Genomic DNA, 17,913 nt, shown 5'->3' with positions numbered 1-17,913 from the left:
ATCACCAATAACCTATAGAACAATAATTAATTGCGCACTCAGATGTACCACGCGCTCTGTGAAAGATCAAAGGGTCCCGAAAAGTTTCGCGTGCCCCGAAAATTTCGCGGGAAGTCGAGCGGTGATGATGCATGCCTCGTTTTCGGGGACAAAACTGACAAATGTTATGATATTTTAATGGAATAAGATGCAGTGTGCTAATTGTAATAAGAGCTTTGAATCAAAGCAAAGTGGATTCAAACGCCGCTATTTGATTAATCAAGATATTTCAACAAGTGCAATAAAAGACATACTTTTGAACGTTGATATCACACCAAAATCTGAAAAACGTTCAGAATCGCGTTTTGTGTGTAATGAGTGTGAAAAACTGTTGAAGACGGCAAGTGTTGGTGTTAAGGCTAAAGAAAAACTGTTCAGCAAGACTGATGAGACCTCCTATATTGGCCTTAAAAGGAGACGGATTACTCTATCGGCATCGCCCATTGGGACGCCATACACGCCTAAGAGACCCCGATTGTCGTCCACACCGAAGTCAAAGGTATTTTCTAAAACTGAACATGTAGTATAAATAGAAACATGTGCGTATAATACTTTCCATGAAGTTTCTGTTCAATTAAAATCATCACCCATGGTCGCTACGAACATTGAAGACCTTTTTCAATGCATAATTATATTAAATTCATTCGACTATAGAGATAGAAAGTGAAAATAAAGCCTTTACAAATGTTTAATTATTTTCAATAACAGTTATACAAATTTACTGGTTAGTAAAGCGCAGAAATGTATAGCTTATCTTTTTCAGTTTAGTTATTTAAACAAACGATTTTGCATCAACCTATATTTTGTTATAAATTATTATTGAATACCCCCAATCATCCATCTGACAATCGGATAAAGTACACACGGAACTATATCTGCGGCTTCTTTCATCTTCCATTGTCCTGTATCTAGCTTTGGCACTCTGCCATAAATATACAGTAGGTTTGACCCATTTATGACAGACAACTACCAGGCGAATGTTTATGTAAGACATCAAAGACGCGGCTGAATAAGTTTAAAGGGACACGCTCTTGGTTTTGTAAAATGTACTATGGGTTACTAAAACCATTTTTATTTTGGATAAGTTATTTAGGTGTTGTTCATTTCTGCCATATCAAAATATAAGTGGTTTGCAATGCAGTACCTGGACATTAGCGAAGACTTTCAGGTGTGAATTTATATTTGTTACAATAATTGTAATGAAACCAAACATAATTCTAAAGATAAGAATTAGTTAAAGGGACTGTACACCAGATTGGCACAAAACAATTTTTTCTGTAACGAATCTCAGGACAATTATTTAATGTTTTACTTGTTGATATCATAATTGTAAAAATGAACACCAAAATTATTATTATTTTTTTTTGACGAAAATCGGATTCGAACCGGTGTCTCCAAATTTGCAGTCCAGTGCTTTTGCGACTTAGCTACGAAGGCTTACTGTAAACGGGTGATATAATTAAGCTATACACCTAACTCTTTAATATCACGTGATAACATCGACTAGCCAATCACCCATAAGGAAGGAGTAGACATACCCAGTATTCTTTTTTAATGGAAAAAATACGAAAACACTGCGGTATACCCAGTATTCTTTTTTAATGGAAAAATAGAAAAACACTGCGAAAAATTAATTAATTGTAAGCTATGTGGTACTACAGTAAGTAAGTTTTAATGCATTGTACACATGGATAACAAGATTATGTCAGTTTTCGACAATTTTCTTTTTCTATCGCTCTTTCATCATACGGAGTACAGTCACTTTAATGATTCAAGAAGGGATGGCACATACAATATTGTCTCGCATGATTGGAAGCCGATTATGACATGGTCTGTCAGTCAAACTGGCTGGATACTTGCCAATCAGCGATAAAGGCGGGGCTTATCAGTCGCCCGGCCGTTGCTTTCGGTCGGGACACTTATACCTGTCTTTTAACGTATAATTCTTAGCTACGAAAAAAAATAGAGACTGATAATATCCATTTATTTCGCTCAATCTATGCATTTTAGAGTATTTGGTTAATACCAAAGTGACCTTTTATACGGACTCGCTTATGTTTTTGAAAAAGCAATATTGACGGAACAAATTGTGGCACATCATCAGTGTTAGAACTATAATAGTTGCGACTGGAAAGCCTTCAAATAATGTTGATTTACCCCCAAACATTGTCTTTGATGTTCACTCTTAAATTGAATAGTAACGCGGTTCAACAAAAGGCGTAACATTTTAGTTAACCATATGCACGAGTCATTGTAGGCGAGAGGTTTAATTGTCAGTTTATTTTGCACTTCCTAAACTTCATTCCATTAAATCCAAAATTTTATTTTTATTTGTAGATAATTTTTTTTAATTATGTTATAAGAATTTTCAGCTTTAAAACCAGGGAAATGATTTCAAAACCCTCCAAATTAATTTTACCATAAAATACTTACATTGTTCATTAGGAAATGTAATTCTGAGCACACACAATCAATGAAGTGTATAAAAATGGAGATATTTATCGAAGTACTAATATTTTGATTTTATAATCGTTTTAACAGAAAAGAGAACATCTCACAACTGGCGCAAGGTACTTTGCGACATACAAGTATGACAAGGGCTTTAGGCACTACATGTCAAAATCCAAAGTGGCTTTGAAATCACTGAGAAAGGTGCTTAGAAGAAAGATAAGAATGGATGTGAAACAGATGCTGAAGGATGTAGCCCTTCCCGTGAAACAATCAGTCAGTGTATCAGGATTTAAAGATATGAACTTTGCTCAGATGTTGACAGCCTTTGAATCACACGCACCATTCCTGTACGACGCAATCGTATCTTCACTCACTACCAGAGAGAAAGAACTCAAACGGTACGTAGATTCCATGTTTTTTTATAACGGTGATCAGTGACAATTTTAATTCACGTAAATCGTCTAAAATGTTTACTTTAATGTCTGTACCGGACGATAAAGTAATAAAATAGGCTAAAAAGAACCATTTCGAAAACTATATGGGGAATTGTGCCACACACCCTTTTACGCCTACCCTTGGTTTCTGCGTATATGAGAAATAAATATTATTAACAACCGTTTGCGAGGATGATTACACTTACAACGTTTATTACTTATAGGGGAAAAGGCAACGTTTCACTGGTTCCAGTCATCGGTACAATCATGTCTATGATAGCATATCAAAATAAACCCAAGCTTGCTTCCCTGTTGATGAAAATGAATGCCGTGCAGATGTGGCGTTCTGGCTGCAAAAGATCGGTGAGTCTTATATAAAATGTCAGTACGTATAATCAAATGAATATAAACTGGCATGTGAATAATTTTAAGAAGAGGAAAAAAATCTGTGTTAAAACTTCATATAAAGTCTCCTTCAAAATATGTCTCTTCATCTCACGTGTATGTAGAATTTCCACTCGACATTCATTGAATGATGTTACAATATTCAGGTTTAAAAACAAACAATTGAGAAGGAAATACCTCAAGTGTATTGCATATGTTGAAACGAAATAACAACGAGAATGTAATAATACGACTGTTCCCATTGCAGTTGTTTAACATATTCAATCACATGGGAATATGTGTTGGCGAATGGAGCATGTTTGCAACGCTTGACAAGCTACGAGCATCATTCGATGCAGAACTTCTCTCGTGGAAGAACGATCTCAAGGTAATAGCCTTTTTGCAAAGCTCGCTAAGCACAGCTACTGAAATGCGTTAGTCAGATAAGGATTTATATTTTACTATGTTTGTTTGTACATGCATTACTTAAGCCATGTAGTTTCTTACAAGCGGAGTTTTATTTCAAAATATTTATTTGTCAAGTCTTAATATATTATATTAATGGAATATTTTCTTTGCAGAGACATGTGTTCAGAACACCTGACAGCCCACCTGCTAATTCACCGGCTGTAAGTCAGTCGGATGAGACTGAGGACGACCCCTCTTCATTTTCAACGAGCAGTTTCTCGCAGCTGGAATCTGAGCCAGAGGAAAGTTCTGAGTGGGAAGATGCCATGGATGATTATGATGATGATGATGTTCAAAGTTCGGAGCGGGAGTCCGAAGAGCCTACCATATTGTATGGTGACGACACCGTACCAAAAGGTATTCAAGCTCTCTGTGTATTTGCTGTTACATTTCCCAATTCCACAGTTTTTTTGGTTAAAGAATAGTTTAATTCTTTGTTTATTAAAAGTTGACCATACTCATGTGAAATATCAATATCTATTTAACAAAAGTCTCTAAAATAAAGTAATTAAATATAATGTTACACAATGATTTTAGGTTATACATTATGCTGGGACAACGTTGGAAAACAAGTGAAGGCTAGACATCAAACAAGAAATCATGGAAATAAATATAAATGTTGGGCTTTGGCATATGCAGTCAAGAATAGAATACAAACAACTCAGTTTGATAACAAGAAAGTAGAACCGGCTGAAAGTATAGACATTGAGAAGTACCTTTTAAATGACAAAGAACGACATGCAGTCAGGGAGAGACTTGTCAACATGGTGCAGCGAATCCTTGTCGGTCATTTGGCAGCCTTTCGGAGTGTCGCGCATTACCCGTGCACCTCCTTTCAGCATCATTTCACCAGAGAGAGCTCACAAAAAAGCGAGATGGTAAGTATTTCTAGAAGTTTTAATTAAATGGTTAAGTTAAACCTCGTGCGATTTAAAAAGTGATTATAATATAATATTTTATTTCTTATCAGTTCAACATAGGTGTTATAGATGCGAACCCATCTTCAACTGCCGGTGTGATAGAAATACTAGACACCCTGCACAACTATGTTCCTCAGCATGAAGATCAAGTGCACACGCTTATTACATGGGGGGATGCTCTGTCTTGTGAAAGGCATCTTGACGCCCAGAATGCGAGGGCCAATGCCACAACAGCTGTTGGAAAACTTCAGGGACTTGAACCGGGCGCCCAGGAATTCCATAAAAGAATGTTGTTGATGCAGGTAAATTAAAGCAGAATACTTAAAATGAAAATCGTATTTTTGGATAAATTGTACATTTTTTATTTACTGCTTCTTGGCTTATACTTTCAGGACACAATGGACAAATTGTTTGATGGGAAAAGCGCGCGTGATAAAGGAACACTGTTTCACTTGAAAAACGTGTTCAATCAGAGGTCCGTTTCAAAACACGTGTCAGAGACATTTAACTACGTAGCTGAATTTCTGAAGTGAGTTAAAATAATAAAACAGTTCCATATTTGATTAAAAAAATATTTATCTTTAGATAGACACACATATTCTTGTAACTAACCTCATTCCTTATTTTGACTCTATGTACTTTAAATTAAAAAAAAAATAATCAATTGAATGTCCTAATATCTCATTCTTTATGTCAGATTCGTGACAGAAGGATACGTGGTTCTGTTTGCAATGGATCTGCTAGGGATCGACGACATGGAGGAGGACACTATTGAAGACGCCGAGATAGCCTTGAATCGGGTGTCTGAAGAAATTGTGGACAGCATATGGAATGAAGTGACTTTAGAAAATGCCGGAAGTGAGATGCATTGCTTTTGTGGACAAGGTCGGTATTCGTATTTTACAAAGTCCTGAATAATGTATTATTTGGAAGCGAAGTTCATATTGTGCAGAATAAATTACAACTTGATACACCATCGTTGTTTTAAGATATTGACGAGGACATCCCCATGATCGAGTGTGAAAATTCCGAATGTAAGAATGGTGGATGGTTCCATACAGATTGCTGCGGACTTGATGAGGATGACCTTCCAGACGAGTGGTTTTGCAGCTCTGATTGTAGAACGGTAAGTGATGGTTATATATGAAGAAAATATAATTATGATATATTAGGAATATTTCTATGCGAAATGGTGATTTCAAGTCGACAGCATTTTTTTTTTCAGTTTGCTACACAGTTCTGCACATGTAAGTCGAACCAAAAAGGTATCATGATAGAGTGCACAAATACAGACTGCAAGAGGGGAAGATGGTTTCACATCAATTGCGTAGGACTGAAGAAAGGCCAGTTACCAGCGGAAGGTGTGTTCACGTTCGAAAGCTACTTTATAATTATAAAATGCTTGTATTTGTTTAAGGCGAGTTCGTAATAAAACACATGTGTTCTCATTTGGTAATTAAACATATTCAATCTTCAGTGACTATTTTGTTTATAGATGAGCCGTGGTTCTGCAGCAAATTCTGCTCAAAGACCGGGAAATCAGAAAGGTCATTTCAGGCAGTTGATAGGAAATTCGAATATTCGAAATACCTGATGTGGAGTGGCTTGAATGATTTGATCAGAAGAGACGCGGTTAGAAACAATGACGGGCCAATGATGATAGTATATTGGAAACAAGATCTACTGCAATTTCTTCAAAGAAATCATCCAAAGTACTTCATTCTTGCCCACCGATTAATTGCTGGTAAGTTTATGCGCATATGAACCCCCCCCCCCACGCACACTGAATGGAATGACTTTACTTTGTTATGTACTATATTTGCTAATATTTAAAAAAAAATTGTTTTCTTTTCTAACAAAATAATTCAGGTGTGAATGGGTTTCTACCGCCTCGACTGCAACAAGATCTAATCTGGAATAGGACAGTTAATATAAGAGGAGGGCATGCTTCCAACGATGAAGCTGACTTGGTTAACGAGTTCTTAAACAGGGAGTTTAAAGGTAAATATGTGTATTTCACAAATAAGAATTTACAATTGTTAAGTCCTTATATTGAAATTATTCATATTCTTAACGGTCTTCATTTTCATTTTATGTTCAGAGAGCATTCGATCAGTTGGACCACACACTACTCCACTCACGTTACAACGGCATGGGAAACTTGCTGGTGGAGTTGGGGTCGTCTTGGACGATGTTTATAAAGAGCTGTTGGATGCCCATAAGGCCGCCCATCACACACAAAAGGGGCTGAATAGAAGGGATGACATGCAATACTTTGTGCAGTTGCTGGGCCCTGAAAACTTGACCAGAAAAATTAGCGGTCGCCACCATTCCGCTTTCCCAAAATTCACGTCAGAGCGCTCTGTTAGCTACACAAGACTACAAGAAAGAGTGACAAAATTATCGAAGAAGCTTGACAGGGCCCGAAGAGTTGCTCATTGATAATGGCAATACAGGCTGACGAAATTCAGAAACATTTATAAATGCGCTCATATTATTTCAAATAATGACTTGTGCTGAACGTTTTATAAACTCAAACCTATAGAGCTCTTAATACGTGTGTAAAATGTTTTCATAAATAATGGGTTATATACACCACACCATTAAAGCATCTTCAGTTACTTTTGTTTCTTTTTCGGCAAGTTATTAAAAATAGGTGAACTATCCCGACTAGTTTCTACTTACAGATTAAAGAGTTAAAGTTAACAAATTCATTTTTTCACGAATATGTTCCGATGATTTGACAAAATGAACATATATTGAACGATACATTTTAACTATTCAATCTACGATTATTTTACTTTTTTTAAATATCTTAAATCTGTAGTTTATTCCCAGGTTGTTTGATTTTCTGTTGGCTATTTCATATTTTGATCAGTAACTGTGTATTTACCATTGTTTGTGTTTACTGTATAATGTTATTTATATTATGGCTACCAAGACGAAATTTCTAAATAAATAATGTTTTCTGTTTATTTTCTTGTCGAAAACTCGCGCTCACTGCGTGTATTTTGGGTATGCGTGATACTTTTTCTATTTTTCTTTCACCATTTACAGTATATTTTTTAAAGTCGTTTTTATGCAAATAAAATATGTACAAGATACCTATTTTTCGTTTGTTAGTTCGTGTACCTTATCATGGTAAAAGTTTAAACCATTTTATTTTAGTTATACGTATCTCAACTGAATTTTAAAATCGAAATAACTAACTACAACACTATCGAAACTCGTTACTGTTCAAATTTAAGAACGCAGAATGGGTACCGTTACTTACCGTTGGGAGCCGTATTTTATACAAGTGTAATTTGCATAATTGTTGCCTGTGTCAGTCAAGTTTCGTTTGATGGAAAAGGTAAATCTTGTGTTTGAATGCATTTTATGCTTGTTATGTGCAAAATAACTTTGCAATTAAATGAAGAAATATCATAATCAACCTATATTATCTATTTCAAACATAGAATACTTCTCTGAGTACAATTTCAATATTTTTCAAAACACCCCCGTTTTTTGCACATTCCCGTTTAGACGTTAGGGATTGGAAGAATCCCGTATAACACGTCTAATATTTTAGACTACTGGGCGACATGCCCACGCGCTGTTTGGCAGGTTTTCTTGTTTGGCAACAACGCTACTTGACTAAACTTCTGATTTAGTTTGAATAAAACTAAACCAATATTGAAATCAATTGTGACCCAAATTAAAAAAAAAAAATGTCTTTCATTTCAGTTACCTACCATTGGCAAGGCTGTGAATAAGAAGTGGCAGTATGACACAGGACTTATAGCAAAAGCATACAAGGAGGTTGCTGAATCAGGGATATCTGTGTACAAGTCAGCCGTACTGTATGGGCATCCAGAGTCAACTCTGCGTGATAGAACCCTTGGATTGCAGCCAGTGACCAATGAACATAAGAATTTACCAAGCTGTGGTCAGCCACCCTCATTTATTGCTAAGAAGGAGGGACAGTTAGTTGAACACTTAACATAAATGGCAAGCTTTGGATACGGTTACACCCAGTCAGAGCTGCTTAGCCTAGCCATCGAAAGGGCAATAACACTTCACCGGAAGAAGCAGAGCGACCCACAGTTTGCTTCTTCGTGGTATACTGGCTTCAAGCGAAGAAACCCTGATGTAACCTTAGCTAAGTTGCAAAAGCTCTCAGTGCTCAGAGAAAAGTGAACGTCAGAGGAAACAATCAAGTAGTACTTTGCAGAGCTGGAAAAGGTGATGAAGAAGCATGATCTTGACAATCATCCTGAATTAATCTGGAACATTGATGAGACTGGGCTGATGATGGAACATAATCCCCGCCATGTTGTCTGTGTGAAAGGCATGACGTATAGATCATGGTACGTATAGAGATAGTTATGAACTATTAATTAAGTTTTATTAATTATACTTGACAGCTGTCTGACATGTACAGGGTCATTTTCTTGCTTCATACATTTAAGCACTTAAAGTTAAATACTTGGTATACAGAGGTAGTGTTTCAACATTAAAATATTGCAGGCACTATCATTCCGGTATCGCTCTTAAAATAAGTAAGTTAAAGCGCTATGTCAAAGTAGATGTTGTTTAGTGTTTGCAAATCGGACCAAGCATTTCGATTTACTATCGGACGATAGTCGAAAGTTCATAATATCAGTAAGGAATACATTCTTTATACATATCATCATCATGATCATTGAAATGGTTAAATCTGGAATCAGTACTTGTGATGGTATAGTCATGCTTTTTGAAACAGTATGTAACTTTCCATAACCTTTTTCTGTTTTTAAGCAAAGTTTTTACATTCACCGCATTTGTGTAAAAGAGTGACCTCTCTTGTTCAAATGAACTTAACGAGAATTTACCGGAAAGAAAAATTGACATTTACTTGACTTTTATCACAAAACAAAAAACACGTAGTTACCGGAAGTAACTTTAGGGACAACCACTATCAATTGTCGCCGACATAGCATTGTCAGAGACGATTTATCAATTGTACTCGATAATTGCTTCATCACTAATGTTGTTTGTACAATATTTGAGTTAATTTTTGAACCCATGTTTTTAGCTCGACCCCTCCACCCTCTTTACCATGTGGCTGCCAGAGTGGCCAGGGACGCTTGTACCGAGGGCAGACCTCTTCCACCACATCAGTCTGCCAATCTCCATTAAACCACTGAGGGTAAGACATAACATACCTATACTGGCTCTCCCACTTCTAAATTATAACGGCACTATTAATTAATCATTATCAATAGGGATGCAAACGAATATTCGAATATTCGATCAAACGTTTGTTATTCGAATATCAAAATCGGTATTCGATGTTTTGTTGTTGAATATATAAAATAATAAATATCAAGCCTAAACTCTGTTATTGTGTTTAAAATTTGACTGTCTTGTTTTGACAACAATTTGCCAAAAATGCCAGAGGTGTGAATGTGATGACAATACACTAAACACGCGTCTTATGTCATTTAGGGCCTCAATCCACGTCCTCTTGGATACCTTCGGGTACTATAGAAAGTCCCCGTAATTTTACAATAACCGGCTGTAAGACAAGTGACACAAAAATCCAATTATTTTCGGTAAATTTAATTGACTCAACCAATTAAGGAATAAACTTGTTCCCAAGTTGGTTTGTTGTTTCCATAGTTTCCGTAGAGGTCAATCCCAGAACGAGGCTGCTCCTCCTATGGAAAGACCAACATAACGCCAATTGACCAGAAATTCATCTAAGTTCAAGTTGTTTACAAATATGATGGCAGAGGAATACTATTTAAAAGTTTTTGATTTTTCCTTTGTTCACTTTTTTCTTTCTAAAAATAAGAAGTTTCAGAGGCTCATTTGGTGAAATTCAGGGTCCGCCGCGCGTAGTGGTTACGACAAAGTAGAGTTAAAATGCTCCAGCTATTACTTTAGCGAATATAATAAAAGTTGGCGACAACTTTTAAAAGAAGTAATTTGGTAATATCGATTTTGCCATTCGTTTGCATCCATAATTATCAAAGATTACAGGCGATTACGACAGTCATCTATGTCAGTGTATTTCAAGTTTCCGATATGCTTTTGAGTCATTTTCAGCAATGGTGAAAAATATAAGTGACTTGATTTATAGTGTTATGGTTATTAATATTTTTCAGAAATTTCTGCGCAAGGTCGTTGTGGTACTTGGTGACAACTTTGGCGCTGCCTCTATGACGTGGGGCTATATGTTCATCTTGCATCGGTCCAGGTGGATCTTAGAGAGCCGTCATCATTTCAATTTACCGGTGTTGTATGGCCCACCAACCGCTGGAAAGGCACTTGTGCCAGCTGTGGAGCCTGGCTGAATATGAAAATTATTAAATTTGGTAATTATACGTGTGAAATGTGTAATTCATACCTGTAACCGTACAATTAGATGGTAAAATAGATACACAGATGAGTTTGTTAAACCTATTTAGAGAAACATATGTACAATGTATGTCATGTAGTACTTTTTGAGCTTAATATTTTATTCGTATAAATAGGCATTAAATAGGTTGATTGGAAAACCATGATCCAATAAGACCTTTATTATAGGATGCTATCGATGCATAAATGCTTCATTTCATTACGTCATAACATCACATAACATTACTGAAAATATAACCTTGCATACGACAAAGACTAGCTTAAAACAAGCCGTCTAAGTTGAAAACGACTTCCATAAATCTATTTATACTGATGTGGTTTTTTTTCAGATGCACCCTCTCATTCCTGATGGGTTGGTTCACATCCTTGACCATGCCCTTCGTTTGGGATGACCCTTCCGTTCCTGAGGTTGGTCTACTGAGCGTTGACCTTGGGAACGGTGCTGTGGTTCGGAAGGCCACCGAAGCACTGCAGGTTTCAGCAAACTTTGACATGGCGACAGTGTCTGGGTAAATTTTTAAGACTTACATGATTTAAAAGTACTGAAATAAGTATACTTTACATGACTAAACAAGTTCTGAAATAAGATTGATAATCAAATCAAACCTGGTTGGATTACCAATGAAATATAATTATGTATATATATACATGAGGATAACGCCAAAAGAGGTGAATATGAAGTCACACAACAGTTGCAATTAACGTTGGACTATTTAGGCTTGAAAATAAGTATTTACTAAATAATAATATTGTACCATAAGTCAATGAATATTCATGTGATTTCGTGTTTACGTAGATATTACACACACCTGTGTGTTAAAATGATGGAACCCTCAGCAGTTCCAGGCAGGGCTAGACAGTTGGAGGCTTTGGCAAGGGAGGCTTCCTCTTCCCTCTCTATTGTGTTGAAAGGGATATTCAATATTACCGCCAGTGAGGTCCACGAGACCACGGCCGTGATAATGCCACTCCTTCCCGGGGACAACTGTGTGGCGGAGACTGCATAGCCATGGCATTTACAGTGACCCAAAAGGTACAATCCATTTGTTAGCAAAGTTTTGAAATATATTTTGACGGGGCTGACAGTGATAAGCAATTGAGGACACTTTTTAGCTCGACTATTTGAAGAATAAGGACGACTATACTACTCGCCCCAGCGTCCGTGTCTGGTTAAAGTTTTAGGGCAAGTTGGTATTTTCACTTATAAGTCCAATACCCTTCATTCAATTTGCCTAATACTTCACACAGTTGTCCAGGACCATCACACAATAAGGTAACATAACTCCAGATTATCCTTAATACAAGTTATGGCCCCTGATTAACTTAAGAACTTAAAGTTTAAGGGCAGGTTAAAGTTGTAGGGCAAGTTTGAATATTAATAAAAAAAACTTTTATACGCTTCATTCAATTGACTTAATACTTCGCACAATCAATGATGACCAAACCCTAAATACAAAGTCTGGCCCTTGATTGACTTTTTTTTTTTCTTTTTTTTTCTTTTTATTTCTTTTGACAGGCAAATTTTTATATTCTTAACCAGGTTTTCACAAAGGGAAAAAAGGTTATTAGAATGACTTGTGTCATTGTTTGGGCGGGCTGGTATCGAATAATTTTGGCTTTGTTTGACATAATTATTATAGTGAACAAAAATAGTTTATGGAGACCTTTCATGTGATTGTGTTTGAGGCCCATAGGATCAAGGTCAAGGTCAAAGTAACTTAAAAGAAAATTGAATGGTATGAATAACTTGAGTATTAGAGTCAACATATTGAGTGCAAACTTGGTATAAATAAATAGTTTATAGAGACCTTTAATGAGATTGTGTTTTGGCCCCCAAAGAGTTATGGTCACTGTTGACTTTTATTTTTTTATTGCTTTTGACAGGCACATACATCATTATTGTATTCACTTCTTAGTTAAAGTGGCGTAGTCGAGCGCGCTGTCTTACCACCGCTCTTGTTTGGCGTTGTACAACTTAAAATCTATTAAATAAACCCTATTATTGTGTCTCATTTTGACGGTTTTGCCCAATCCTTCATGCTAGCAGCAGTTTCGATACGTGATTTTAAGTATCATTTCAATATTGAAAATCACAGCTCCTGGACATTGCCCGATGCGAAGACCTTTTAAACGGCCATGTAGAGAAATACGTCAACGAAGTGCTGTTGCCCTACCACTGTCAGAACCTTCGGGGCTCCATGTCGCTGCAGGAGTGTTTGTCCACGTTAGGGAACCTCCCCAAAGAGCAGGTTAGTATTTTAGCAAGGTGTATGGTTGATATCAACAGAGCTTGTCAGAATAGGATAAACACAATCAAGATATTCAAGTGTATGAAAATAAATTGTGAACATGTTGCATTTCATAGAATGATAATAACTATAACAACAACAACAATAACAACGAAAACGACAACAACAATAATTGTTCTTGGTTCTATAGGGAAATCTTTTTCTCCTCTCACACACATCTAATATGTTTGAGATTTTGAAATTTTAAAAACCGAGTTCACAAGGGAGTGTCTCTTATTGAATAAAGAATAAAGACGGTGGGAGGTCATTACAGTGAACATTGCCAGACGCCTGCTTGGAAAGGTGGCCAAGGTGTCCATGATCCCTGCCTCCCACATTAGTGAGGACACCCTTGCAGCGTTGGCAAATGGTATGTTTGCTTAAGCAATTGAAGTATCGCATCATTAAGCTTCATTGCATTCAAATGATAATTAAAAGAGCAAAATAATTGGGAGTTGTCATAGTCTTTAAACCCAGAAGTGAACAACTGCTTTAAACTAGCGCTTCATTTTAAATTCAACAGTACATTGTTGTCACAATTATGTTTGAATCTGTATATTCTTTCATTTTCTCATCAGTATGAGTCTGTTGGTTTGTTGTCAGGGGAGTATGGTGTTCCTAATGAGCTTGTCACCAACACAGGATTTGTGTTCACTAGGGATGACCTTTACTTTTTAGAAACACTTAATTTGACCATAACACTGCAGATTATATTTATCTGTGATTTTGATAAAGATAATGAATTGACATCCGAACACATTTACTTCATATATATATATATATATTATGATTTTATAATATTCATCACTGCTCAATTATTTCCTTCATGGGAATTCAATGTCTTTGGAGTTAATGCTGAGGACTCCGGTACATTGTAGTTATTATGCCCCCCTTCGAAGAAGAGGGGTATATTGCTTTGCACATGTCTGTCAGTCAGTCAGTCCGTCAGTAGACCAAAGCTTGTCCGAGTGATAACTCAACAATTCCTGGATGTTTGGTCATCAAACTTGACATGAAGGTTGGGCCTGACTAGTAGATGACCCCTATTGATTTAAGGGCTCATTGGGTCAAAGGTCAAGGTCACAGTGACCTTTAATTGTAAATAATTTTAAAGCTTGTCCGAGTGATAACTCAACAATGCCTAGACCTATAGTCATCAAACTTGATATGGAAGTTGGGCCAGACCAGTAGATGACCCCTATTGTTTTTGGGGATCATTGGGCCAAAGGTCACAGTGACCTTGAATGGTAAAAGGTTGTCCGAGCGATAACTCGACAATGCCTGCAGCCATGGCCCTCAAACTTGACTTGGAGCTTGGGCCTGACCATTAGATTACCCCTATTGTTTTTGGGCCAAAGGTCAAGGTCACAGTGACCTTGAATGGTAAAAGTTTGTCCGAGTGAAAACCCGACAATGCCTGCACCCATGGCCCTCAAACTTTACTTGGAGGTTTGGCCTGACCAGAAGATGAACCCTATTGTTTTGGGGGGTCATCGGGCCAAAGGGCAAGGTCACAGGTAAAAGTTTGTCCAAGTGATAACCCGACAATGCCTGCCCCCATGGCCCTCAAACTTGACTTGGAGGTTGGGCCTAACCAGTAGATGACCCCTATTGTTTTGGGGGTTCTTCTGGCCAAAGGTCAAGATCTCAGTGACCTTAAATGGTAAAAGGTTGTCCGAGTGATAACTCGACAATGCCTGCACCTATGGCCCTCAATCTTGACTTGGAGGTTGGGCCTGACCAGAAGATGACCCCTATTGATTTTAGGGGTCAAAGGTCAAGGTCACAGTGATCTTAAAAGCAAACTCGACAATGCCTGAACCTATGATCATCAAACTTGACATGGAAGTTGGGCCTGACCAGGAAATGACCCTTATTGATTTTAGGAGTCATTGGGTCAAAGGTCAAGTTCACAGTGACCTTGAATGAATAAATGTTTCGAGTGATAACTTGACAATGCCTGCACCCATGGCACTCAAACCTGACTTGGAGTTGTGTCTGACCTGTAGATGACCTCTTATGATTTTAGGGGTCTTCGGGTCAAAGGTCAAGATCACAGTGACCTTGAACAAAAAAAGCTTGTCTGTGTGATAACTTGTCAATGCCTGCACCCATGGCCCTCAAATTTGACATTTAGATTTTTGGTGACCAGCTGATGACTCCTATGGATTTTGAGGTCATAGAGTCAAAGGTCATGGTCATAACACACTCTATCCTCACATTTATATGGGTCATAATCTTAATGGCATCCAATGTCAGTGACAAATCAGCTGTCATTTCTATCCATGCATATTTCATTCAATTGTCCATAGAATCCTGACAACATGGCGCTCAGGGGGGGGGGGGGCTTAATATTTGACAAACATCTCTTGTTAATAACTTGAGTTCAAGCATTATTAAATGGTTGTTAATTGACAGTTTTTTCCAAGCAAATAAAAGAAGATTGTGGTTGTGCTCAAGTCTGTATTTTTGATAATTTGGATTAATCTAAGCAAACACATTGTGCAATACAGAATAATTTACAGGTTTCCATAGTTTATTTGAAAATCATGCAATATTTTGATGGAAGTTTAACAAGTATGATATAAATGTGTGTATTATGTTGCAGGATAGCAAGCATTTTGTTTGTTTGATGTCAGACTCAGAGTTGCCGGGGAATGAAGCAGAAACAGATGTGGGCTTTCATGTTCAGTTCTACAAGAACCATGTTGTTGGAGAAGAAAAGGCAGAAGTGCATTTCAATAATGATGCTGGTCAAAATAAAAATCCTACTCTTCTTTGGTGTGAACTTTGGAGAATAATGATAGGTAAAAATTTACCAGGAATTCCTATACCTGATTTTCAAATAATTATTTACAGTTGTGTAATCTAACAGCTTGATTGAGCCTTAGATTTTTAAAAGTAATTACTTAAGTGTTAGCCTTGTTGTAGATGTTAATGACATGTAGAAAGTTACGTGTAGAAAATAACCTTGGCCATAACAGAATAACAGTTGAAATTAGTAAAATACCACTTTGTGTACATGTTGCCAGAGAAATGTTTTGGATGTGTAGCAACTACTGGAGGAACCTGGCAAATAGCCCCCAAGTTAAAACGCCCCCATTTTGGCCAAAGCCCCTACACTTATGGTCAAATAGCCCCCACACTTTTGGTTGAATAAGCCCCCACTTTTAACAATTTTTTTTTTTAAATTCAGCTTAATGAGATTGCACTGCCTGTAGGGTTTCTCAGTGCCGATCTTCGTGTAGAGGACTGAAAACACTTAGTGTTTGCGACTGATGATCAGCTCTCGGCATTAGGTTGAGGAAATTGATTAAAAGAAATAAATCTGGTATCAATATTTTATATCGATTATCTATATATTTTAATTGGTTTACCTTTTCAGTACATAATAATTATTGCAGATCATGCGGTTCCCGTTTATGATGCTGTTGACAATACATGCCTTTGTGCGGCAGGTAACTGCAGTAGACAGGTTCCTCTCGTATACGCCATGATGTCAGGAAGGAAAATGCGGGATTACATAGCAGTGTTTGAGGTATGCATTTATTAATGTATGAATGAATGAAATAAATTAATGGACAAAATAATGAAGGAGTGCATTTATGAATCAGCAAAATAATGAATGAACGATTTTCGATCAATGAATGAATGAATGAATATGATTTTAGTGTGTGATAAACCTTTTCCCGCACAGTGAGGTAGATGGGTTCATAATGGACTATGAGCAGGCTCTATGGCGAGAAACTTGGCGATGCTTCACAAACCTCAATAGTACGGGCTGCATATTCCACTGGGGGCAGGCCGTATGGAGACACGTTAAGGTAAATTAATGATTCACTTCACTTATGATATTGCATTAAGTTCACTCCCAAACCCTTCATCAACAAACAAAGTTATACTGAGTATACTGTACAAATTCAAAAATGTTTGCACACTGCGCATGTATTAATTATATTTGTGTTTTCAGCACCTAGGGCTTGCCACCACCTACCAGCACGACCAAGGGACAAATGACTTCGTGCGCAAACTACCTTCTCTGCCGTTCCTCCCTGCCTCTCGCATTAGAGACATATTCATGGCACTGATGGACATCAACTCGCCAACCACCTTGAGCTGCTAACGGACTACATTGAGCAGCAATGGATGGAGTCAACTATTCGACCAGGCGCTGATTGGTGCGTCTATGGGCAGTGTGTGCGCACCAATAATGATGTAGAGGTTATGTTATTGAAATTTAACTATACACGATATGAAAAGTATGATAAAAAAATTAACAGTTTGATGTTTACACATAAGCACTTGTAGTTTGAACTATAAATGAAATATGGATCGAAAATTAAGCTATATATAAAATCAATATTTCCATTTATGTAGTTATGTAACTATTTATTCATAATTTTCAGGGTGGCATCACCACCTCAACAGTCATGCTGGGATTAAGCCACCCTTCTACAACCTTAAACGGCTGCTAAACATAGAGGCGGACTCGATCGCCAACCAGATCCGCCTTGTTTCAGAGCAATGCTTGCGGAGTAACCAGAA

The 17,913-nt window shown here is 37.2% G+C and overlaps 2 protein-coding genes across 6 annotated transcripts in view; both read left to right on the top strand.

The window, feature by feature from the left end:
- LOC128217385 (uncharacterized) overlaps positions 1–17,913 on the top strand; it is a 21,611-nt gene extending 3,698 nt beyond the window's left edge. For 2 of the 5 annotated variants that reach the window (XM_052924521.1, XM_052924523.1), the window contains exons 2-12: positions 8,423–9,045; positions 9,753–9,866; positions 10,828–11,037; positions 11,410–11,589; positions 11,877–12,113; positions 13,177–13,329; positions 15,977–16,175; positions 16,773–16,906; positions 17,040–17,192; positions 17,339–17,546; positions 17,775–17,913. In XM_052924521.1, coding sequence (XP_052780481.1) covers positions 12,090–12,113; positions 13,177–13,329; positions 15,977–16,175; positions 16,773–16,906; positions 17,040–17,192; positions 17,339–17,491 — 816 coding nt within the window. In that variant the 5' untranslated portion in view covers positions 8,423–9,045; positions 9,753–9,866; positions 10,828–11,037; positions 11,410–11,589; positions 11,877–12,089 and the 3' untranslated portion in view covers positions 17,492–17,546; positions 17,775–17,913. Of the gene's footprint in view, positions 1–8,019; positions 8,049–8,281; positions 8,303–8,422; positions 9,046–9,752; positions 9,867–10,827; positions 11,038–11,409; positions 11,590–11,876; positions 12,114–13,176; positions 13,330–15,976; positions 16,176–16,772; positions 16,907–17,039; positions 17,193–17,338; positions 17,590–17,774 lie in introns of those variants that run through there. The other 3 variants (XM_052924522.1, XM_052924524.1, XM_052924525.1) reach the window with 3 other exon arrangements.
- LOC128217469 (uncharacterized) lies at positions 188–7,356 on the top strand. Its single transcript, XM_052924624.1, has 14 exons — positions 188–538; positions 2,581–2,888; positions 3,149–3,287; positions 3,577–3,696; positions 3,890–4,133; positions 4,314–4,654; positions 4,747–4,998; positions 5,089–5,225; positions 5,394–5,581; positions 5,686–5,822; positions 5,922–6,057; positions 6,192–6,440; positions 6,566–6,697; positions 6,798–7,356. The coding sequence occupies exons 1-14, from the start codon at positions 188–190 to the stop codon at positions 7,136–7,138; spliced, it is 3,075 nt and encodes a 1,024-aa protein (XP_052780584.1). The 3' UTR covers positions 7,139–7,356.

This window comes from Mya arenaria, chromosome 14, assembly GCF_026914265.1.
Source record: "Mya arenaria isolate MELC-2E11 chromosome 14, ASM2691426v1".
NCBI lineage: Eukaryota > Metazoa > Mollusca > Bivalvia > Myida > Myidae > Mya > Mya arenaria.
The sequence above is the reverse complement of the archived record's forward strand: the minus strand, read 5'-3'. Positions and strand labels throughout refer to the sequence as shown.